The 26,893-nt window shown below is 39.1% G+C and overlaps 1 protein-coding gene and 1 pseudogene across 1 annotated transcript in view; one reads left to right on the top strand and one right to left on the bottom strand.

The window, feature by feature from the left end:
* The window catches only part of LOC139108254 (fatty acid synthase-like), a 215,641-nt gene that overhangs the window by 57,897 nt on the left and 130,851 nt on the right, over nucleotides 1-26,893 (bottom strand). Inside the window, 2 exon segments of the mRNA XM_070666383.1 lie at nucleotides 13,891-14,025; nucleotides 14,028-14,194. Coding sequence (XP_070522484.1) covers nucleotides 13,891-14,025; nucleotides 14,028-14,194 — 302 coding nt within the window.
* On the top strand, nucleotides 4,959-5,877 carry LOC139108168 (uncharacterized; annotated as a pseudogene).

Below are 26,893 nucleotides of genomic sequence, written 5' to 3'. Positions count from 1 at the left end.
CATAACGCCATCGAAATATTAGTCAATTTGTGTCTGTATCATAAAGTTATTCTTGATTTAAAATGTCAGTTTACAAGCTAAAATTTTCGTCATTTGCGGAAAGTTTTAATTCTTTGTTTTAATATAAAGAAATCTGCGGCTGAAGCTCATCAAATGCTCTCAAATACTCACGGTAAGGCCGCTATTATTGAAAAACATTGTCTTTCTTTAAATTTGTCCGAGAGTGGTTTCAACACTTTCAGATTAACAAAAATCTGTTTAGACGTTGCGTACTATAAGAATTAACCGTGCGTGCTTAGGATAGCATAAAAATAAATTTCAAAACTTAGGAAATATTCAAGTATACTATCAAATATCTTTCGATTTCCGATTGTTTATTGTGGATCATTATACAAGGTGTCTGGTTGAGTAGTGAGCATCTCTTAGTTATAGATAGAACTCGAAAATACAAATAGGAAAGTCCCGTACCATTTTGTAAAATTCTCAATCGTTATTGAGAAAAAAATTAAAATGCATAAAATGTATAGGCGTAAGAGCGACAAAGAAGCTGTGCGTAAGTAAGCGCGACAGACGACGGCGCCATTCCTAGCCATTCACCTGTCGCGCTCACTCACGCGCTGCTTCCTTGTCGCTCTTACGCCTATACATTTTATGCATTTTAATTTTTTTCTCAATAACGATTGAGAATTTTGCAATATGGTACAGGACTTTTTTACTTGTCTAAATCAATTCTATCTATCCTTTTAGTTTTCTTCGTTATGTCTGAGATACCCTGTATATTTACTTATACAGAGTATCCCAGACCAACGTCACTTTTTTATTGGTAGATAGAACTCATCGAAATAAGACAAAAAGTCTTGTATCATTTTAAAAAATTCTCATCCGTTAACAAAATATCAATTAAAATCTAAACGCGTGCGAGCGACAAGGAAGCGCAGACTGAACGAGCGCGCGATAGATAGCGGCGACTATCGCTTAATGAGCATGGGCGGAACTAGCGCGTAGCGAGCGAGACAAGGAGACACGTGCGAGCGAGGCGATGCGATGATACGCGAGCGAAATGAAGCAACAACGCGCGATCAAGGTGAGGTGACAACACGCGAGCGAAGTAAACGATTTTACGCGAGCGAACAAGATGAACTTCCGAGTTTACATGCAATTATTTTCCATTTTTGCCAATTTAAATGGAAATCACTATCGTTTTTGCACCACCTTATGAGGTAGATAGCTCAGTGCGTTTTTTTTAAGTGGTATTCCCAGTAGGCCTATCCATCGTGAAAAATTCAACGCAACAAATTGTTCAAAAAGCCGAACTTTGCTTACAAGCACAAGGGCTGCACTTCGAACAATTGCTGCGTTGAATTTTTTACAGTGAATTAGGCCAACTGGAAATACCACTTTCAAAAAACGCACTGAGCTATCTACCTCATCTGATGGTGCGGAAACGATAGTGCTTTCCATTTAAATTGGTAAAAATGGAAAATAATTGCATGTAAACTCGGAAGTTTATCTTGTTCGCTTGCGTAAAATCGTTTACTTCGCTCGTGTGTTGTCACCTCGCCTCGCTCGCGCGTTGTCTTTTTGTCTCGCTCGCTGCGCACTACTTTCGCCCATTTTTTTTAAGCGATACTCGCCATCGTCTATCGCGCGCTCGCTCAGTCTGCGCTGACTTGTAGCTCACACGCGTTTACATTTTAATTGATATCTCGTTAAAGTTGACAGTTTTTAAAAATGATAAAAAACTTTTCGTCTTATTTCGACGAGTTCTACCTACCATTAAAAAATGTGACGCTGGTCTAGGATAACCTGTATATTGACGTACTTCTTTTCCGTTTCTTATCATTCTAATCTTTCTTTCTTCTTCCTCTTGATGTTTTTTCTTCTCTTCTTTACACTATCTTTTGTATTTCTCAATTTTCAGGTATTCTATATTATTTATCTTTCTTTATCTTTATCTTCTCAACATTATCCTTTATTCTGCTATTTTGTTTGCTGCAACATAATTAATTACACATGTGCCTATTTCGCTTATATATGTCCATTCACCTACTGTATTAAAACTTTTATTTAATACCGCTTATTTTCTCTTCTCCATTTTTCTAAGAAAAGTCTCTTCTTCTTTATTAATTATCTTATTTATAATATTTTTTTGTTATCTTCTTTCTATTTTTTGTTCTTATTTCGCCTTTCTTACTTATTCTGGTATAAAAATCTCTTTTGATTATTATGTTTTCTTTCTTCTCTTCTTTGATCTCTTCTTTTATCTTCTTTATGACCATTTTTATATTTTGAAAGTATGTTGCAACTACTCTCTACTTGTCTTCTTTTTTTAGATAATTAGGCATTTTGGAGTAGTTAGATCCGATGACTTTGACCTCGACCTTGATATATGTTGTTATGGTCACCCTTCTAAATGACCTTGACTTCGACCTTGATATATGTTGTTATGGTCACTTTTCTGAATGACCTTGAAGAAGTTTTAACCGCTGCTCGTTTTTATACTCTTTACTTCATATACATTTTTAAATTTTATCTCTATCCCTAATTTATTTCTGGAAAATTTTCTTATTTTCTTCTATATTTCTGTTTCATCTCATGATATTCCTTTGATCACTATGTTTATTCTTTCTTAAGTTTATTTCCGTCTTTTTATTTTCCCTCTTTAGTTCTGTTATCTTCTTTCTTAATTTTTCTTTCTCTACATTCCAAATCTTTATTATTTTTTTTTTCAGCTTTCTTCGTCACCTGTCTTCTTCTATCTACTTCTTTATTTTCTCTGTTTCTCTATTTTTTTCTTACATTTTTTTTGTTTTTTTTGCATTTTTATGCATATTTTATTCACTACTTTCTTTAAATTTTTCATAAAATTTTCTTCTCTCTCAACCCAATTATTTAGCGTTATTCTGTCTTTATCTTTTTCTCTTAAGATTTTTGTGCTTATTATTTCTTATTTCATAATCCATATTGTGGCGGCCCAAAAAAGCCGTCACAAAGAGTAACGCGCCAGAAGGTAAGAAGTGCGGCAAACAGAAAACGCAACCTGACATACAGCTATGTATGCCGCGGTAACACGACGGAATAATAACGATAATAACAACCACTAGGAGCCGCAGATAAATAACTAATAACCCGCGAGTAAAAAAGAACAAAAGCGAATATAAAAAAGCCAGGATCGACAGGAGCGATACAAAAAAGCGAATTCGTCATTTTTTGTGGAAGTACGCTTTTAGTGCGAGACCAAAACGCACATTAGCGAAAGCTACTTGAAAAAGATAAAGTTCTAGAAACGGATGCCGCCGAAACGTACACGTAGAGGCCGGCGTCAATCGAAAACGCCTAAGTACGTCCCGCCGAGTCTAGAAGGAAGCGATAAGCCGGACGAGAAGGACGAAAATAATAATTTGCCAAGGATACGAGAGGAAGTGATATTCCCGCCGGGGACTCCAGGAATCTTGAAAGGCATTACGACGCAGCCAGCACCTTCACCGAGGCCAAAGCACATCACTGGCTTTGTACTACGACCGTGGTTCCTTCACGAGATCGAACTAGAGCCGCCAAGATTAACAAGGCCTCCAAAAATATTCCTGAGAGGCCCATACGACCAACGTATCTGGAGGGATACCTCGCCGAGTTGGCCAAAACCGCCGCCAAGCCTAATAACCGGCATAGGAGGAAACGCGGCGACACAGACGGAAAAGCACCTTTTTGACCACGCGTCAACAACGAACGAAAAAGGGGTGCAGACTGACCTTTGGGCTACCACTTCAGAAGAAGAGATCGAAGAGCCGCTTAAATATTCCGGCGACGAGAAGTAAGGCCCTATACGCGTCACAATAACCGCGCCGCACATCACATATCGCGAGAGGCTTTAAAGCCGATTTTTGTACGGGCAAAGCCGGCGCCGCGAGGCGCATAATTCAATACCAAAAAAAAATAAAACTTGTACATATTGTAAATAATAAATTACAGATTATCATTAAAAGGAGCTGTCAAAGATAATTTCTGGACCTTGCCAGCGAAACCTCCTCCTGCGCTTTTAATACGGATAAGCGTCCACACATATTAACTTTTTTCTCTCTTTCTTTCACAACCTTTTTTTTCTCCTTCTTATCGTTTTCCGTCCAAACTCGGTTACAGTTTTTAACTTATCTTTTCAACGATCTTTTTTTCCTTTTTTTCCGATTTTATCCCTTTAGATTTTTTTTTTTTCGCTTTCTCCTATGTTGTTTTCTTTTCTCCGATTTTTCTGCCTTCTATCTTCTTGTCTTCTATCAATATTCTTTTTTCTCATTTCTTAATTTACTTTGATCTATACCTTTATTTTCCGAGTGGGCGTTTGTGGGCTCGAGGTCGACGGTCTCTCTTGGGGACTGACTGACCTCGGGCCGGTAGAGGCTCTAAGGTTGAGTGTCAACCGAGCGCGTCTCCAGGTGGCGGATAGGAAGACGCTCAGAAGGCCTTCCAGCCCAGACGTAAAACTCTATGTGCTGGATAGGCGTCTGGGTAGTGAGGGCTATAACCCGCCCCCGGCGGAAGTAAAACCCCGTCTTGGGGGCAAGGCTGCACCGCAAACCAACTCTCCAAAACAAGCTGGAAACAATCGTGGCGAAGGCTGCGTGACACTGGGATTGCAGTACTTTTAACGATGCCTTCAGAGAACCGAGCAAAACTCCGTGAGTAAATAACTTACCTACGCATGCGGGCTCTGCGTGGGCTGACCGTTATTTTTCTAGCTAGTCGTGGGATTAAAATATATATTGAAAGCCATATAAACAAACTAGCAATTGAGAGTCCGGAAAAAATCTTAAATGACGCTGTTGCGGTTGCAAGCACCAACGAAAACCAGTTGGGACCAGCTGGAGTCGTAGACGCAACAAATATGGGAGCAAGCAAAGCGAGACCTCAAAAGAGGAACTGCTCTGGTGCTGAAAAGAGGAAGGCCAGGAGGGCCAAGGCTGATGCTCGTGAGGGAATCAGCCAGGGAACTTCGACTGGCCCGACTTTACCGAGCAGAAGAGCCAAGGGAACCACTGGTAACAAGCGTCGGATGAGCTCCAATGACACCCCTCCATCGGCAGAACGCGTCGTAAAGAGGCCTGGCTCAAGAAAGTAGGACTTACACCACAGCGCAGATCTCCTAACTAGGGTAATAGTGGCGGAGGGCTACCCTGATGAAGGACTGGACGTTGAGCGTCTGAGACTACTGAAGGGTGCGGTCTCGAAAGAGATCGACAGGATCCGAGAGGATACCGTGCCTAGATTCTGCAACACCCAACATAAAGCAGGTGCTGCAGTAGTGAAGTGCGCGGACAAGATGTCGCTGAGCTGGTTATCAGACCAGATTGACAGCATTTCACCGTGGGAAGCTATCAAGCTCAAGTTGATGGGCTTGGAAGTGCTTCAAAAGCAGAACAGGGCAGTGATTTGGGTCCCGGGTTTACTCAAGACCCTAGCTGTCGTTCTGTAGCGACTGGAGAGGCAGAATCCGGGGCTTGCCACGGCGGGCTGACGAATATGTGCCGAGAACGTAGGAGCCACTGATAAAGGTAGGAACCTAATTCTCGGAATCTTGGAAATCAGTGTCTTGAAACTTAAGGTACTGGGTACAAGGATTTCAGACCGTTCCTTAAAATGGACCGGAGTATTTTAAAGGTAAACCGGGCACAGGAAGAGAAAAAGGGAAGTAAGGAGGCGAACCCAGCAGCTCTGTCTTAAATTCAGAGAAAGAACGGGGGTAAGCTTCACTCAAATTAACTTGCATCATAGTAAGAGCGCCTCAGCTGTTCTTGCTAGGCGACTATCTATGATGCATACAGCGGTTTCTCTGATCCAGGAGCCATGGCTCGTTAAAAACTGCATCAGGGGACTAGTGAGATGCGGAAAGCTATACAAAGCTACGGGCGATATAAAGCCCAGAGCATGTATAGCAATCAAAGGCAATAATGCCGAATTACTAACGGCTTTTTGTTCCAGAGACGTAGTGTCGATTAAACTAGAGTTTATTGGCGCAGAAAATAGCGTAGAAAGGATTGTAGTGTGCTTAGCTTACTTCGACGGAGCGGGCGCGTTGCCTCCCCAACATCTGGAGGAACTGGTGGGCTACTGTCAAAAAAGCATATCCCCTTGATTATTGGCTGTGACGCGAACGCACACTACGTGATTTAGAGAATCACGAATACCAACAAAAGATGTGAAAAACTGTTGGAATATCTGGCGTCTACGGACCTGGAGATTATCAACATAGGCAACCAGCTCACCTTCTGCACTGCAATAAGAAGGAAGGTCTTGGATTTAACCATCTTCTCTAGGCAGATGTTGAAGAAAGTGACCGACTGGAGAGTGTCAAATAAACCCTCCTTGTCAGATCATAGGCAGATCGTTTTTAGACTGGATAAAGCCCAACCGAAAACGATCAGAATGAGAAACTCTAGGAAAACTAACTGGGACTTGTTTCAGAAGGACCTAAAGAGTGGCCTAAAAGACTTTTCCAAGAGGTATGAAAACACAGCAAAAATCAAGCTTTGTGTGGAACATCTTTGTAGGGCTTTGATAAACAGCGACGAGAAAAACTGCCCAGAAAGGACAGTTACGAACACCGAGAACACAGCGTGGTGGAACTCCGGATTACAGAGTCTCAGAAAGAGGGCACGTAAAGCCTAAAATAGAGCCAGGAATACGGGCTTTCAGTTCGACTGGAACCTCTTTAAGAAGACCAAAAAAAAAAAAATACTGGAACTCTGTAGTCAAGGCAAAAAAGAACAACTGGGAAGTATTCTGCGAGTCGGGAAAGGGCTTGCCCGACACCGCTAGACTCTGCAGGGTTCTTTCCAAAAATCCAGAAGTCACACTGGAGGCTATCAAGCTGCCAGACGGTAATCTGGCGATGAGAGAGCAATGCCTCCTTTACCTTCTGGAGGAAAACTGTCCTGGCTTCTGCAAAGAAGCAGAGGACAGCTCACCAGAAGAAAGGCCAAAACAACAGCTATTACACAACCCAGACTGGGAACTGGCTGCAAAAATAGTGAAACCTGAAAACAAAGGATTTCGTTAGTCTATTCGCTTCGAACTACCTTGGAGCGGTCGATAACCTCCTCGGTATTGTGTACATTTTTTTGGCAGTTTTTCGATAATCTATTGTCTATCGGTCGTTACTCTTACAATGTTTAGCTAAACTATTTATATACTGTTTTTGCGTTGATGTTAATATATCTGTTTCTGCAACTTTATTTCTTTGTCTCGAAATTAAGTAAAAATTAAAATTGTCGCGTTAACAATCGGCGAAACTGGTAGAGTGGAATGCTTGGGCGCAGAGTAACTGCCTCACAAGGAACGACCGAGGTCACAGGATGAGTGAGAAGAGGCTGCCCCCAAAGAGAGGTACTCTCCCCACTACTATGGTGTCTAGTTACGGACAGACTACTTAGTACACTTAATAATAGGGGTTCTACACGCAAGGATATGCGGACAATCTGGCGATCCTTATAAGAGGCCCTTTCTTGAAGCCAGTGCCAGAGCTCACACAAAGGGTTTTTGCAGAGGTGAAAGATGGTGGAAGGACTGACTTATCCGTGAACCCACGAAAAACTGAGCTTGTCATATTCACTCACAAATAAATGGTGGGCTCCATGGAGGAGCCCACCCTGGGAGGGACAAGACTAACCCCAACTGGCTCAGTAAAGTATCTAGGAGTAATCCTGAATAGCAAACTGAGCTGGAGGGACCGTCTTAATAGACGCTGTAAGAGCATAAACGCATATTTCTGGATATGCAGAAGGACATTTGGTCAAACTTGGGGCCTAAGTCCAGGTCGATACTAATAAATTTATACGGCGATACTTCGACCCAGGCTACTATATGCTTTGGTAGTGTGGTGGCCCCGGGCAATGAAGACACATGCCAGAATGACGGTAGAGCACACTATTGCCCTTATACTCAGAAAAAGCCTAGAAGCTATGCGCACAACCCCAGTAGCGGAAATGGGCGTATTACTTGGTATTGGCCCACTACACCTAGAAGTGGTAGCAAGCGTCGCGATAACCGTTCTTCGGTTATAATGCGAGCATAAATGGGGTAAGAGCGTATGCAGACATACAAAATTCCCACGTCAAGTACTATCCAGTTCCGTTCTCAGCATGGGGCAAGATAGAACAACAGCTTTTTGCATCGGGGAGAGTCCATTTGGGTGGTCTTTTTCGAGCGTAAAAATTGGTTTGAAGCCCGGAGGTTGAACCTGCTCAATGGGGACATCTGGTTTACAAATGGCTCTAAGACAAACGACGGAACCAGGGCAGGAATATTTAATCAACGTTTAGGAATAGAGGAATCGATTCTGCTCGGTAACGGTCTTCCAGACCGAGTTGGTAGCAATTATGTGGTGTGCACAGACAGTGCTTTTGACAAGATAAACTGAAAGTCACATCAAGATATGCTCGGACAGCCAAACAGCTATTAAAGCGCTCGGAGTTTCGGTCACGACCTCCAAACTGATCCTAGACTGCAAACGAGTCCTGGAGTCGGTAGCGGAGAGCATTGAGGTTACTCTGACCTGGGTCCCTGGGCACGCATGGATAAAGGGTAATGAGAAAGCCGACAAGCTAGCGAAAGCGAGTACCAGTGCTGAGTTTATGGGCCCGGAGCCCGGAGCTCTTGGGATCTCCTTCTGTATAAGCAGAGAGGTGATCCGTGGCTGGCTTAGGGACCAAAACGCAATGTACTGGAAAAGGGAAATCAACGACAGGTGTAAACAGGCCAAAAACCTTATAGGAGAAACCCCGGGGGAGGATCTGGCCAAATACATCAAGTCACTTAACAGGAGAGATGCCAGGCAAGTAACCCAGATGCTAACAAGGCACGGTAACCTCCAATATCACAGGCAGATACCCCCAGCTGTGGGGTGTGTGGAGAGAAAGAAACAAGCCTTCATGTACTCGACCAATGTCAGGCGATCGCAAGACTAAGGTTAGTAATGCTGGGCTCAGCTCTACTTGAGCCCAAGCAAATACGACAGATACCGACCGATAGCTTTTTCCAATTTTGGAAGAAGGCGACAGCCGGCCGGTAAACGTCATGAAGGGGGAGACACAATGGACTCTGAGTGCTGATGGCGGGACTTAAAGACCGCCCTCTCAATAATATTCATATTCATACCTTTATATTCTCACAAGTTTCCGTCACATGCTTTATCTTTCGTAATCTGTCTGAAAGTCTGTAGTGAATATTATAACAACTTTAAGACACTTGATAGGAAATCTGGAGACAGTCATCCTACATTCCATCAAGCTTGAACATTTTAACATTTTGGAACTGTACTGCGACTCAGACTACGCTGCAAATAGAAAAAATAGAAAGAGCACAACGGACTATGTTATAAAATTTACCAATGATCCAATTGCATGTGTTCTCAAAAGTAGAAGATGGTTAATTATACAGTTCAAATACGATGAAACGTTCCCAAATTATATATTGGACAGACGAGACGTTATAAACAAAGGAAGATTTGTAGAACACATTAAGCGAACCTAGATCAACAAGTTTGAATGAAAAATAGCAAAAACAAGATAAGCAAGCGCGAGCGCTAATCGGTTTGCTGATTAAAGATGATTAACTAAGGCACATAAAGGATACGATTAATGCAAGAGCAGCTTGATTGGCATTGAAAAATTATTATCAGAAAGCGACGCTGACGAATCAAATATTCCTGTTTAAGAAAATTTGTAGTATAAGACATTAAAACAGTGGTGACATCGAGAGTCATATAAATACAATACTAAATACAATAGATCAATTAGCGGTACTCAAAGAAGTATTAAAAGATAAAATTATAATCGCACTATTATTGAGTAGTCTACTAGATTCATATAATACTTTAGTAACAGCGTTAGAAACAAGATTGGAAGATAAACTAACGGTAGAATTAGTTAAAAGTAAATTTTTAGATAAAGATAGAGAGCAAAAAATTGCGCTGAGCGCAAATAACAAACAAGACGATAAAGCGCATAAAGTTCGATCACAGAGGTTTTAAGAAATTGTAGCACGCGAAAAAGATGACTGTTTGTAATTCAATGAAAAGTGAATAAAATTTCGAGAAAGTCTGTGTTTATTCTCAATAACTGTCAAACGTCACATAAAATTGCTTCAATCACCGAGAATGAATTAAGAAAAAACGACAACAAACACGAAGTAATACAGACCGAATTATCGGCGTCTAGAACGCAACGCTTTTTTTAACACTCGTAGATTCACATCGAAAAGCACGTGTAATCGGATAACATCGCTGAAAAAAGTGGGTTCGCGAGACTGTGTGACTGACTCGATTGCGAAATCCGGGAAGTTATATACCCGCGCATCCATCTAGAAGAATCCGATATGTTCGAGTACCGGAGAAACGTAATTCTTGAAGAGACGAGAAAATACGAGAACAGAAGTCTGTGACGGTTGGACGACGAAAACGAACAAAACGCAGAGGGCATCAACCTGACATAAGAAACACGCGCAAAATGACAACACAAACACCGTGCTCAGATGTGAGAACACGCGCAATCATATGAAAAACCAAGCGCTTACCGCGTGATCGCGTGATGCTATATACGATGCACGGGTTTAAAGCGGTATACACTAGCCCTCTCGCTCGCACACGTTTTTTTTAATGGAAAACGTAAGGACAGACGTATATGTTGCTCGAACGCTATTAACTCGCTATTAACTCTGATATATTTGCTTACATCGCACGCGGTCTGATGTATTCGTATACACCGCAAACGTTAATACATTTTTATATTTACGTGCACCGTGCGGCGGCATTGCGTTGAAATTTAATGATGCAAAAATAATTTGTTAATAATATATTTAGAAAAAAAATATGTTTTCTTTTTCAAGACATCGGAGTATTAAATTGTCTTTTTCAAAACAGCGAGGTATTAAATTGTCTTCCTCAAGACAGTAATATATAATTTTAAAATAAAAATGTTAACTTTATTAATATTCTACATGTTTTTTTCAATTAATTATATTAATGAACGATATTTCACGTTCTTTAAATCTCGGCGCTTCGCGACACACATACGGGTTTCTTTGTGTGAAACTTGATACGCTATTGCACGCATGCTGCCGTCGCCGCAGACCGGAGCGACTCGTACACCGTCAAACGCTGTTATTGGCAGGCAGTGTACAAATAAGTTTCCGCCGTTTGATTAAAGTTGGAGCCACCAGTAAGTTACGATTAAAATTGTTATTTAAAACGTCGTTGTCGTAAGGTTGAACACCTGTTAACAAGTTAACCTCGACATATTAATTAATTTTTAACAGAATAGTATATTCTTTTGTGTGCAAAAATGTCAAGTTTTGAACCAAATAAGCGTTATTTGCGGGAACAATTAATTTATTTCTTCAATTTGAAGAAATCTGCAGCTGAGACGCATTGATTGCTTATAAAAGCATACGGTAAGGCTACTTTAAGTGAAAGAAATTGTCGTGAGTGGTTTCAAATGTTCAAGAACGGTGATTTTAACACCAAAGACAAAGAACGTAGCAGAAGGCCAAAAGTATACGACAATGCGGATTTGGAAGAATTACTGAATAAAGATTCGTGCCAAACGCAAGAAGAACTTGCACTTACATTAAAAGTGACTCAACAAGCAGTTTCACATCAGTTGAAATCATTGGAAATAATTCAGAAACAAGGACATTGGGTTCCACATGAACTAACGCCGAGAAACATTGAACACCGATTTTGCACATGTGAAATGCTGCTTGCCAGACAGAAACAAAAAGGTTTCTTGCACCGTATAGTCAATGGTGATGAAAAATGGATCTACTACGATAATCCAAAAAAGATGAAATTATTGGGACCACCTGGCCATGCTTCAACATCTACAGCTAAGCAAATATTCATGGAAAAAAACTTTTATTGTGTATTTGGTGGGATCAGGTAGGTGTGGTATATTACGAGTTGCTTAAACCGAATGAAACTATTACTGGGTCTGTCTACCGAACGCAATTAATGAGATCGAATCGAGCACTGAAGGAAAAGCGCGCCCACTATTACTCCAGACACGACGAAATTATTTTTCTGCACTATAATGCTCGTTCACATGTTGCGGCGCCTGTCAAGACTTATCTGCAAGTACTTAATTGGGAAGTTTTACTCCATCCGCCATATTCGCCAGACATTGCTTCATCTGATTTTCATTTTTTTTGATCACATCGTATAAAGATATGAAAAATTGGATCGAGTCGTGTGTTGTAACATGATACAACAATAACCTTAAGTAAGACTTAAGTAAGAATGAAATAATTAAATAACACGGAATAAGATTTCGCAACAGAATTAAAAAAATACTACCTCAGCAACCCATTCAATTGAAAAGATTAAATAAATACAGACCACGAAATAAAGAGTTGCGAGATCTTAATACCGAGAACAGCAGATTGCACTACCCAGTAACCGAGTGACGAAAATGCAATCTGCTGACACTGAAAGAGTGCCACAGTTAAATACCCGCGGACCGGCAGCGACGGGCAGTTGCTAATCACCTCACGTGTGTAACGTGAGATCTGTCGCGTGCCGGAAACAATCAAATACCGCGCGAAGACGAGCTTCGCCATAACATAGCAAAAAGGAACTTGAGTAAGTAACTTAACGAACACAGTATAAAATAAAAAGAACTTTATTAATCCTTCATAAAACGCCTGACTTCGCATCCTCACGTTGGCTCCGAAGGACGGACCCCGTGCACCGGCCACGGTGCAACACGTGGATAAACTCAAAAAGTGAAGAGTTTTTCCGACGCGGTATCCGTATTCTGCTTGAAAGATGACAAAAAGTAGTGTCAAACGATGAACAATACTTCGATTAAACACAGATACCGTTTTTTTGTAACAAATGCCCAATGTTTTATAAAAAATGGCGGAAATTTATTTGTATACCTAATATCATTGCAGATTATATATAAAAATAAAGAGTATAGTTATATTTAGATTAAATTGATGTAGTATATATTACGTGTAATATTGATGATAACAATAAAGATGTTAAGAATTACGTGCAAAAATTAGTTGTTAATTAGAAAAAAAATATCTTGTCAATGATAAAAACAAAATGCGATTAAGGGCCGGTTTCACCAACTCACTTAATAAACTCGCGTTATCTAACCAGCCGTTAAAGTTAACTGACAAAGTTAATTGAGCTGCGTTTCACGAACGTATTTAGTCGGTTATTTTTCTTCAGTTAGCTAACGAAGAAAAAATGCTCCGATTGGTTCATCGATAAATACTAGAGAATAAATCAATAAAACACGGCGCGAAGGTAGCATGCCATTAAGCGACCAGATTATAATAGCTTTGGAGTGACGATTTTGACGTTTTGTTTTGTGTTGGTTACATTGTATCAACGACATAATATATTGTTTAAAATGTCTAAAAAAATGCAAAAAAAAGTCGGATCAGTAATTTTTCTGCCGCGGAGAAAGACCTTTTAATAGATATAGATGCAGAATATTTAATTAAAATAAAAATAAATATATATATACAATTGTTTTCACGAAGGAATACATTAATACATTAATACATTACTTGTATTAACAGCCGGCTAGTGGTACTAATGAACTCCCTGACCGTGAGTTAAAACTAACTTCAGTTAGCGGTAAATTGACTGCGGAAAAAGAATGATGAAACGCAGTTAGATATTAACTGGCATTAACCATGTTTAACTACGGTTAAAATTGTTAACTGGACTTGGTGAAACCGGCTCTAAAACATATCTTTGAACATAAAATTCTAATTTATTTCTTACCGTACCGTAGCCGTATACTATCCACTTTGAAATCCTGTCTAAAATGTCGTTTGTATGATATAGTATTAAAATAACAATTTAAATTAATGTAACAATATTACCTTTTTGGATCGAAAAAGTTAAGTTGATTTTATTTTGTTTTGATAGCATTGTAGCACGAATAAAATGAACATTTTCAAATACAATTGGTGTATTAGAATATTCTTGGTTTTTTAATGATGCAATCATCTCCCATATATGAAAAGGTATCCCATAGCGGGAAATAAATTTTTATTATTAACAATATGATCTGTTAAATACATGAAGTCCTCATCATTTGCATCAATTTCCAGAGTTGTTTCTCTTGAGTTAATTTTCTTCTTCTCACTATGTCGTGGTACAAATACATCTTTTGAATGATCCCATCTGTAGGCGTTATTAAAAATTACTATACAGAATGTCTCAAACCAATAAACCGGTATTTTGAAAGTAGGTAATTCTTATACAGACAAGTTACAAAGTTTTATACTGTTTTGCTTTATAATACTCTTATAAACAAATTATCTGCTAAAATCAATTCAGTTTTATGTAAAAAAGTGACGGCAAAAAAATATGTTTCTAGTCTATTTTTAAACCTCAAATTTTAAATTTTTTTATGCCAAATTTTACTATATAATGAGATATTATTTTCAGAAAAATTTTAAGATAAGTATAGGGCACGATTACAGAGATATGAAGGGGTAAAAGTCATAATTTCTCATAATCCAAGAAAATTAATAAAATTCTTCAAGTATCTTTACCAAGTAATAATATTTATTTTACATATTAGAATATGCGGCGGCCTTCGCAAACCGCCACAAATAACCGTCCGCTGAACGACAACGAGGCCGCAAGCTCGGGCCGTAGTCAAACGGCAACCCGTCGTCTCAATCCGTGCTGCAAAAACGCACCACTAGGCGACACAACGGACAAAGCGTTAGCTCGAGAGTTAGAATATTTTAGGCCGACTGTGTAAGATGTCCCGACCGAATCCAAAATCACTTTTTCGATCTCGGATCAGGAAGCGTAAACCCTAACTAGTGCTTGAAGAACGACGCACAGTAGGCCATATCAAAGCTTGCAAGGTAACGCACAGTGAGCTACAAGCGACACTTGGGGATATCGCAAGTGTCGTGAGAAAAGTTAATTAACAGGGCTGTATACCGCCTAAAGTCACAAGCATCAGCAAATCAAAAACCTCCGCAACACCAGGGCAACCCGTAGGACATGGCGCAGCCGGAGAAAGCCCAAGACGCCGATAACGCCGGTTTTGGCGTCGGACATCAGCTCGCTGGATAGTATCACGGCAAAAGAACCCGACAAACCGAAAACAGTTGCCATCGAGAGTTTTCCACCGATGCAGTCTCTCATCGGGATCCTTCGATAACAACCGTTGCCAACGCCATTATCAGCGCCGCAGAAGAAGATAACTATATAGATTCGGCCGAGAGTTTTCCAGTCGCTAGCAATACCGTCACCTCGTTTTACGCGGCCATCTAGGGTATTTCTGAATCCCGGGGACGTCCGGATTTGAAAATATACCAGTTCTAGCTGGCACCGGGTGCCCTCGGCACTGGTAACTCCGCCACTGGTACACCAGAGAATCCAGACCAAGAAGATTTGGCACGCACTTCAGACTACCGAGACTGGGACACAGACGAACGCTTAGGCCACGACGGAGAGTTCGTCCAACAACAAATCAATAACTCTTTCTGACGATGAGAAGTGGAGGCTCATCCGCGTAACACTCACTGGCCTTCACATCTCATATAGAGAGTTTCAGCAGTGAGATTTTGACCGTCACCAAACCAAAGCACTAATGGGTGCGATTTTAAAAAATTGTAAACACAACCTGTATATAGACGAACAATAAAAATTGAATTTCTAAAGTACTGGATTAATTCAATTATGAATATACATCCACACAACATATTGTTTTTTATTAATTTTTTAAACGTCAGATTTAAATATGACTTTTGTTTTTGTGTAGCATAATAATTCCTCACGAGAGATAAAGTTAAAACAATTTGACATCGTCTTTCACTGATCGGGGTGCTTTTTTTTAATTTTGAGACCTCTTGCCTCTCACTATGTACAGTTGTTTTCTTAATTGTGATAGATATATCGCATATTTTAAGATTAGGTATTTGTATCTCATTGTATTGAGTATATCTGAGGAACTATAATTGTCATAACATAATTGCAACAACTTGCATTCCTAGTACCTTTTTTACAAGTACAATAGTACTCACGAATTGAATCTCGTTAAATTTTTGCTTTGTCTATTATAACAAAGATGTAGTGATATTTACTATCACCATAACGAGATTTTATATGCGTTTTTATCAGTGTAGGTTTTGCAACTGAGATGTCATACTTTTCATAGTTTAAAGCTGCTGATGGGTGTTTCGGCCTTGGATTAAACTTTTGCACCAAAAATAATCCTTTTTTTTGATGCTATTCAAAGATTACACCATAATTAAGCATGCTACCGCCGCGGGGCAGTACCTCGTGGTCGATCGCCCCGGATCGATATCGATCCGGCGTTCGATTATCGCCTCTGATTCTCGAAAGCGTTACCGGTGTGTTACTCGAGTGTCTCTCATTATATCATTCGCAGTGTATAGATCACCTCGTGTTCATCGACGTACAGTGTGCTTTTTTCAAGAATCGTGTCTCATCAGTTTTGACTCATCCCTTTGTCTCTTCGTGTGGAATCAACAAAATCATTGCCGTGTGCAACTCAGAAAGACTCATCGACGGAATTATCTGGAAGAACTCATCAGGTAGCACGAGGCGTGTTGAACCTTGTGCTCATTTACTCGCCAGCCTTCGTAGCTTAAAGACTCGTGGTAATTAATATAATTATCCGAGGAAGTTATATCTCAGAGTGAACGCTAACTGAACACTCAACGGACGATCTCAAAAACTCTTTCAAAAACTCATCGTTAAATTCAGTGCGGATCTTATTGTTCGGCCACGTGTAAATCACGTCGTCTCCGCGTGACTCGTTCTTCGAAGAACTTACAACCGTCATCTCGTCATAAGGAGAACCGGCCACGACCGCGTTGCCATCCCTACGGTAGCATAACTCAACTCATTCAGTTCTAACTCATACACGCAATACTCATTTTAATACCAGATGCTCTGCATACTATGAAATCGCATTGCATATTTGATGAGGTTCAAAATTCAAGTAACATAGATCATCCATCAAAAGATCAAAAAATCCAATGAGTTGATTGTTCTCATTATTATCGAGTAATGTATACTCGATTCCGAGAAATAATGATCTCAACTAAAAAAGATTGAATTTTGAGACGATAATTTGCAAACGATTAGGAACGTTAAGTCGAAATTTCAGAGTCTGTGCTATGCCTTCATACATAACACCACTCAAAATTGGTTTGTGAGTTAAATTCAAGAGACCAAAAGCAATATATAGAGTTAAAATCGTGTTTAAGAGTTGCATTACGTATTGCACCTCAGAGGTGCTGTGAGGTCCAATCTCCGGATTAACGCAGGATCGTAAATAAATTGTTTCTTTTTATTCAATTCAATCGTTTTATTATTTCGATCTTTTTCCTTGTACTGTAACGGTGCACCCGGTGATGCACCGTTCCGACCGTACCATCGGCCGGACGCCAGACACAAGATTGTTCGGCGGTGACCCGAGGCGCGGTGCGCCTCAAACATTTTTAAATTATTATCAAGCGCGAAATATAACGACGGGATACCGACCACTGTTCCGCGACTAAGTCTACGCGCGGGCTTAGCTAAACCGTCTCGAGCGCCGCTGAACGCGCTGACGACGCCTAGGCGCGTAGGAATTTGTCGGTTATTCTCGAGCCTTTTGTTATCAGGAACTTGGGATGTAACATATGTGATGGCAATAAAAAAATCTTAAATTTCTTTTTGAGACGACCAAAGACTTGCTCTATCACCCAGCGACATTGGGTTATATATCTTGAAGCATTTGCTTCTGCGGTATTAAATTGGCTGTGTCCTGGACAATAAACTTTCAATTTTATTTCTTAAGCTAAGAAATGTAGCATATTACGAAAACCTCTGTCAACTAATATCGTATCACCCTTGTGAATAGTACTCATGTTGTTTGGGTATCTCTGAAAACAATCCTGTAATATTGTCGCATTAATATGTATTGCGTCATACGGTCCAAAAACATATAAAACAAAACCATCTGAAGAACAACTTATCATAAGTTTGATCAGCGGCATTTTTTTCTGTTCACTTATTAAATTTTTTTGTAGTGCTAAATTCGCAGATTTTTGAGCCAGGCGATAGGTGGCATTGAACATTATACAGGTTTTATTGACGGGAATGTCGAATAGTACTTTCGATATTGGTGTCGTATGAACAAGTAATACTGAACGATTATTTCGATTAATAAAATAAAAAAAAAAATTTTTATATGAATCTTTTCTTGCTAAATCCATATAATTTGTAATACTCTTCCAACAAACACCGAATGTATAGAATTGACGAACACGAGATGTACGCGTGCGAAATGTCTATATGTAATTTGCGAGCACGAGATGTGTGCATGTTAAACCGACAATATTTGAAAATATGTAAATTCTGCCGGTGTGTGCAAACGAAGGAGAGGATCGAGCGAGATCACACCGGCAGCCAGTCGTAAAAAAACCGTCAAGTCTATACCCCCACGAGATATCATTAATCTAAATAAAATCGTTCCGCATATTAATTAATTCGTGTAATCTTCCGTTCCAATTCCAACAAAATTTTTGTAACAACGTTGCATTCTTGCAAACGCGTTTTCTGAATAAACTAAAAAGCTAAGTTGAACATTTTATCGCAACGGATTTTCTTGAATCCTAAACACCGAATAAAAATGAAAGTTGTTTACCAGAAAGAAAACTTCGCATTTTACAAAGCAAAATAACAACGTGATTAAGTTGAAATGTTATTAAAAAACTGCATACAGTTTGAAATTGATCTTTATCGATAGCAAATCAATTTTTGAATGTCGTATCATGAATAGAATCAGTATTATCTATATTTAATATTTTTTAATTTTGTTTGTTTAACTCTTGATAGTAAATAAACATAAGATCACTGATTGTGTTTTGTTCTTTACAAATAACTTCTTTTGTAATTTGTTTTACAAGTGCCCAAAATGTAACATTGTCGACATAATTTCCACATATACAAGCATAATCTTTAGTTAAACATTTATAATCTATGAGCAGCTTACGATAGATAATTTGCGGAATTAAAATCAACTGCAAAAGGTTTTTGCAGTCAAAAGTGCACTGTGAAGAAGAATTAATACTTTAACGATCGTTGGGACTGTAATCAATCAGTCATGCAATTTTTATTACAGATTGTACATGTTATCTGTATACATGACGCGGCAATGCACGAAACTTTGTCTCGCTGCAGTCAGTTAGTCTTGCGACTCCGTCGCGAACACATTAAATAAATCTTATTAACATTGAGTTTTTTCACTATCCTTTCAAAACATCCATAATTCTAACAGGTTGTGGGCCCAAGCAATAATCGCTTGTGTAACGAAAGGACTGTGGTATCATTGCAATAATGACTAACTCAACCGTTACAATCGAAACTCAAAGTATTGAGAAGCTCACTGACACTAATTATGAATCATGGAAAGAGCAAATAAAAAGCATACTGATATGCAACGAGCTGTGGAAGTATACGAATGGAACCGAATTGCGAAGGAAGGGAATGCCACCAAATGGCGAGCAAAAAATGAAAAGGCTCTAGTCTTAAATTTACTAAGCGTCACTAAAAACCAACTAAGCTATATCAAGAAAGCAGCTACATCCCGAGAGGCATGGGAAAAGTTAGTTGACGCATACGAATCCAAGGGACCAGTGAGAAAATCTGTTCTATACAAACAATTATATCGCATGAAAAAGAAGCCCGGTCAAAGCATGATGCAATATCTAAACAGTTTCAACGACAAAACAGAAGCATTAGAAGATGCTGGGATAACTTTGCCACAAGAAGTAGTGTCAATAGTATTATTGAACTCATTACCACCCGAGTACGAGAATTTCTGTGTCGCTATGGAATCGCGAGATGCGATACCCACTAATTTATGTACTAATTTATGTACGCGTTGAGGCGAGAAAGTACAATGTTTTTTCCGTGATAACAGCTCAGCACTGAGCTCGACGCGTTGCCTGAATGTGACGTCGGCAAATACAAAAAAAACGATTGCATAAATTAACAAGAGAAAAAAGAGAAAATATATTTACAAAAAAAATAATACATAAAATTTACAATTCAAATGTACGGTATCGCGAGTGCAAGATCGGCGTTTGATGCGAACGGAAATCTTTTTTAGACCGGCCTTCCCGTCGGAAATCTTCGAGAGCGGTAGGTTTACCGCCCGATCGGCGGAGATCTTGTCGCGAGAGTCGGATATCTTGAACGCGAGCCGGAAAATGACGCGATCGCGAAACCTTGCACCGCAAATGACCGTGTAGTAAAAAAAAACCAAGAAAAGAAAAAAAAATGAAAAAAATAACCGAGAAGTATCTAAATAATCAACGGAACGATCCAATGATCGTGATCGAGCGAAATTACAAGACGTTGGAACTGAGCGGTGATAACATGAGCACAACAATCTGACTGGTATCGAATTTCGAGCGAAACTGCCCGTGTTTTGGCAGAACCGAGCCCTTGCTTTTTGGAAACATTGCAAATGAAAAACAAAACAGGTGGCGAGATAACCAGTGAAAACCGGATTAATCCGATTCTAACGTATTGAACCTGTCGAAGAAAATAATAAGCGATACGCGGCGACCGACTAAAATAATATAGCAAGGAACGAAAACACGGAACGTATCGTGACCGACGATAAATTTCTAAGCGAGTTAATCTAAATTTTCAGACAATTAGACACCCACAATGGACTTCTTGAAGCCAAAACTCATTGAAGAAGAGGCACGAAGAGCTGATCAAGATGAACACAAAGACAACTCTAACAATGCACTACTGACAAATAACAAAAACAACAGTGGAAATGCAAAGGGCAACCCTGTCAAAACACAGAAATTTACTGACAAGTGCTTCAAGTGCAACAAAATGGGACATAGAGCTATCAAATGCAGAAGCAAATTACGACGACACGTAAGCAATAATGTAGAAGACGCTATGTTCGCAAGTGCGCAGTACTCTAATTTACGAAGCACGTCACGATGGTGCCTGAACAGTGGTGCGACGAGTCATATGTGTAATGACAAGGAAAAATTTAGTGGAATAAACGCAAATGAAAAATGCGATGTCCACAGCAGGAGATCAGTCCGTGTTATCCGAAGGCAGCGGAAATATGAAAATAAAAGTAAAAGTACGGAATAGTGGAACGAATGACATTAAGTTAAATAATATAATGCTAGTGTCGAGGTTCAGAACCAACCTCTTGTCCGTATCACGAATGACTGATAATGGATATACGGTAACATTTAAAAGAAATCGTGCATTTGTGAATTGACCGGATGGAACAACAGCTCTGACAGCCAAAAGAAAAGATCAACTATACATCGTGGAAGAGGCCAATCAACGAGGGACTTTATACGCACAAAACAACGAGGAAGATAATCACGTACGCTGGCATCAGAGACTTGAACATTTGAATTTAAAAGATTTAAATAAATTAAAAACACGCGACATGGTAAAAGGGCTCAACATCAGAGGCAACCTCAAAGAAATTAATTGCGAAACTTGTGATAAATGCAAGATTCACCAACTACCTTACAAAAACTCTACGCGAAAAGAAGAGGAGAGGCTTGGACTCGTACATTCGGATATTTGCGGCCCCATGAAAGTATCATCCCTGGGAGGTGCGAGATATTTTGTCACATTCATAGACGACATGTCAAGATACATAGAAGTCGCAATACTAAAGAAGAGATTAGATGTGATAACAGCATTTAAATCTTATAAATTACGTGCCAAAAAACAAACCGGTTGCCAAATAAAGAAAATTTGTACCGACAACGCAAAAGAATATATCTCAAAGGAATTCAACGACTTCCTTGAAGAAAATGGAATTGCGAGGCAATTGAGTGTTGAATATTGCCCACAACAGAACGGAGTCGCAGAACGTGCCAACCGAACTTTAACAGAAATGGCCGCTGCATGTTACTGCAATCTGGAACCCCCAAAAGCCTGTGGACAGAAGCAATCAACACTGCCGCGTACATACGAAACAAATGTCCAACGAAAGTCTTGGAAAACTTAACGCCCACAGAAGCCTGGTCAAAAAGAAAATCTTACATTGGTTTTATGCGTACCTTCGGCAGTAAAGTTATTACCCTCGAGAAGAAAACAACAAGAGGCAAATTTGAGCCAAAAGGAAGAGCCTATATACTAGTCAGCTACTCACAAGAATCTAAAGCATATAAACTATGGGAACTCGGCACAAGGACGATCATCAAAAGGCATGACGTACGCTTCACTGAAGATTTAAGACTCCCCGCGAAGATCAACACGAAAAAATTAAAAACCCCGTTAGATTCGCCATGGGACCCCGAATCTAATTCGCAGGAACACACGCCAGAGAGACTTGGAAGTGCACAAATAAAAAGTGAAATAACTTCCGAAAAAGAATCGACCGGAAAGGAAAAAGAGAAGAAGCAGATTCAACAACATCAAGAAAATAATCCAACGCATTTCGAAACTCCAAAAACCTCACGGAAGATGCCCACCAGACCTACGTTGATGAGGTAGTGCAAAAAGGGAAATCCAAGAAATCTACGCAAAAACTTAGAAGACAACGAAAAAACTCAAGTAGAACCATCTAGCATAGAAGACATCCACAATCGAGAAAATAGGCAAGCATGACTGGACTCGATACAAAATGAATATGAACCTCTCAAGAAACACGAAACATGGAAACTTATGCCACGACCACAACACAAAAAGGTATTAACAAATAGATGGGTTTTCAAAATCAAAAGAAAATAAAACGGTTCAATAGAGAGATATAAATCACGTTTAGTAATACGTGGATGCAAACAAAGACAAGGAATCGATTACGAAAAAATCTTCGCACCAGTCGTTCAATACGAAACAATACGTGCCTTTTTTGCAGGATGCGTCAAAGAAGAAATGTATATAGTTCAGATGGACGTTGTCACCACATATATCCAAGGAGAATTAACAGAAGAAATCTATATGGAGCAACCTGAGATGTTGAAAGTTCAAGGAGCAGAAAATAAGGTATGCTTACTAAAGAAACCACTCTATGGATTGAAACAGGCAGGCAGATGCTGGTACACAAAACTAAATACTTATTTAAAAGAAATAGGAATGTTAAACACCGAAGCTGACCCTTGCGTTTATGTGAGTAAAAATAAAAATAATAAAATAATAATTCTCATATACGTAGATGACCTGTTAATAGCGTCCAAGAACATTAATGAATTACATAAGGTAAAAGAAATCCTGAAAAAATAATTTTAGATCAACGATCTAGGTCCTGTGAGCGAACTATTGGGAATGAAAATACAAAAAAAAGGAACAACAGGAGAAATAAAAATAACACAGAAAAAATATATTGCAGATATCTTAGAAAAATTTGGAATGAAAGACTGCAAACCGACTATTCGCTACTCCACTAGATCCAAACCAGAAACTAACGAAGGATATGACTCTGAATGATGAACCTAAAGAAGGAAACATGAAAAATAAACCATATAGAGAATTAATAGGAAGCCTGATTTATCTCGCTAACACAACGCGACCAGATCTGGCATTCGCCACCAATGCACTCAACCGTTTCTGCTCCGATCCACAAGAGGCACACTGGAAACTAGCAAAAAGATTACTCCGATATTTACAACACACGATATATTACGGTATAACTTACATCAAGGACAATAAACCCATTCAAGCCTACGTAGATTCGAACTGGGCAAGCGACATTGAAGACCGTAAATCATGTAGCGGAAACGTAATTATGTTAGCAAACGGACCTATCAGCTGAGGATTAAGAAAAAAAAATCTGTTGCTTTATCTACAATGGAAGCTGAATACATGTCTCTATCAGAAGTCTCCAAAGAAGTAATTTATATGAGACGAATAGTAAATCATATGAAATTCGAACCCTGCGTGACAGATCCGACGCGTATACAGGGTGTCCCACCGTTAGTGTGACAACGCTCGTAGGGGGGTAGATCTCGTTAAACTGAGCATATAAGTCCTTATCCACTTTGCGATTTTTCAAATCATATTCGAAATATAAATTTAAAAAAATTTGTATAATACAGCGTATGAGTTTTACGTTCTATAAGAAAATAGCACGGCCTACTCAATCACGCATGGGCCGACGCTCGGTTGTAAAAGTGCCGGCCCGGCTGTCTTGCCGCTATTAATATTACAATTTTGGTTGCTAAGCAACCACCCAACGACTGACTTATTGATTTTTACAAAAAAGATATCTATTTAAGATTATCTATTTTTTAAAAAAAGCATATGCATTAATTAATAAATTAAATAGATTTTTATTGTTTATAAAAATTTTATTTATTTTGTGGAAGCGTTGTCGTTTCCACACCACCTTGAGGTAGACAACCGCACGTTTTTTTTTTAGTAGTATCTCCAATAGGCCTAATCCACTCTCATTATTTAATTCATTAACTGTTCAATATGTTCTCCTCGTTCTTGTACGCAGAGAGCAGCTCTTTCCGTTATTTGCCGCGTCGCTCGTTGTGCCATATCCGGTGTAATTGTTTCGAAGGCTCTAATTATTCCTTCGCGCATTTCATTTAAGTTTGTATCTCTTAAATATTCTACCTTATTTTTTATGTCCCCAAATAAAAAAATCTAAGACATTTAAGTCGGGCAACCGTGCCGGCCAAGCAATAGGCCCACCGCGACCTATCCATCTATCAGGGTATTGTTCGTTTAGTATATTGCGAACATTCCGGTAAAAATGCGCGGGAGCCATCATGCTGAAAAATCGTGAGTACGACGAGGATCACGAAAACAAAATAAACATAAATTTTAAAGATGAAAATCAAAAACGTTTTGTCATTTTTTTTTAATGAGTTTTTGTGATCTTTATTGAGTCTTCTTGTATTGCGAAAGTAAAATACGCGCATTGTACGAGTTATAAGAGTAAAAATGAAATTTACGACAAGTGACTATACAGATATGATTATCTGTTATGGGATGGCCGGAGAAAATGGCAGAGCCGCTGCTCGTATTTACGCGGAACGTTTCCCAAATCGAGAACCAGCGTCCAGAGTGACAATTCAAAGATGTGTTGCACAAGCAAGTGCAACAGGACTCGTTATGGCACAGCATCACGATGTGCCACGACGTTTTAATGTAAATAATGAAGAGCACATTTTACAAGAATTATAACAATCCACAAAATAGTCTTCGCCGCACATCAAACATGTTAAATATTTCGCGGAACACTGTACATAGAGTATTAAAATTGAATGGTTTACATCCATGTCATTTTAAACGTGTACAGCAACTCTTGCCACAAGACAAAATTCAACGAATTAATTTTTGCGAAAGTACTTCTTTTTCAATTTAACTTAATCAACATAATTACAAAGTTTTTTTATTTAAATTAATAATAATATTATACGAGCAGGACTTCTAGCACAATGTCGGCAAAATAATTATTTTTCCGACCGTATTTTGTGGATGGATGAGTCAACGTTTACACCGAATGGCGTATTTAATACAAGAAATTTTGTGTATTTGGCAGAAGAAAATCCACACGCCATTCGCCAATGCTCATTCCAATATCGTTGGTCTATCAACGTATGGGCAGGAATAATAGCGAATAAAGTGGTAATTAATAATTGTTTTATGACTTAAACAACTTTTCTTATAAAGTACAATATGTAATTTATTTACGGATAATTTTCAGATTGGATCGTATTTTCTGCCTGCATGACTGACGGGAGAAGCATATGCAAATTTTTTAAACAACGAACTCCCCGTATTACTTGAAGACGTTCCTCTCCGTATGCGAGAAATAATGATTTTTCAGCATGATGGAGCTCCCGCGCATTTTTACCGGAATGTTCGCAATATACTAAACGAACAATACCCTGATAGATGGATAGGTCGCGGTGGGCCTATTGCTTGGCCGGCACGGTTGCCCGACTTAAATGTCTTAGATTTTTTTATTTGGGGACATAAAAAATAAGGTAGAATATTTAAGAGATACAAACTTAAATGAAATGCGCGAAGGAATAATTAGAGCCTTCGAAACAATTACACCGGATATGGCACAACGAGCGACGCGGCAAATAACGGAAAGAGCTGCTCTCTGCGTACAAGAACGAGGAGAACATATTGAACAGTTAATGAATTAAATAATGAGAGTGGATTAGGCCTATTGGAGATACTACTAAAAAAAAACGTGCGGTTGTCTACCTCAAGGTGGTGTGGAAACGACAACGCTTCCACAAAATGAATAAAATTTTTATGAACAATAAAAATCTATTTAATTTATTAATTAATGCATATGCTTTTTTTAAAAAATAGATAATCTTAAATAGATATCTTTTTTGTAAAAATCAATAAGTCAGTCGTTGGGTGGTTGCTTAGCAACCAAAATTGTAATATTAATAGCGGCAAGACAGCCGGGCCAGCACTTTTACAACCGAGCGTCGGCCCATGCATGATTGAGTAGGCCGTGCTATTTTCTTATAGAACGTAAAACTCATACGTTGTATTATACAAATTTAAAAAAATTTATATCTCGAATATGATTTGAAAAATCGCAAAGTGGATAAGGACTTTTATGCTCAGTTTAACGAGATCTACCCCCCTACGAGCGTTGTCACACTAACGGTGGGACACCCTGTATATTGCGATAATCAAAGCGCAATTAACTTAAACAAGAATCAAATATTTCACGGTCGTAGTAAACACATAGATATTAGATATCATTTATCGCGAAGTTAAAGAACAAGGAATAGTCGAAATAGTTTATCTGCTCTCCGAAAACATGCCCGCAGATATTCTCACAAAAACGTTACCAAGGGTAAAACACGAAAAATGTATTAAATCTATGGGATTGGTTTGACATATTATTTACAC

The sequence above is a fragment of the Cardiocondyla obscurior genome, linkage group LG14, assembly GCF_019399895.1.
Source record: "Cardiocondyla obscurior isolate alpha-2009 linkage group LG14, Cobs3.1, whole genome shotgun sequence".
NCBI classification, from domain to species: Eukaryota; Metazoa; Arthropoda; class Insecta; order Hymenoptera; family Formicidae; genus Cardiocondyla; species Cardiocondyla obscurior.
Note: the sequence above shows the minus strand (reverse complement) of the source record. Positions and strands in the feature narration are given on the sequence as shown.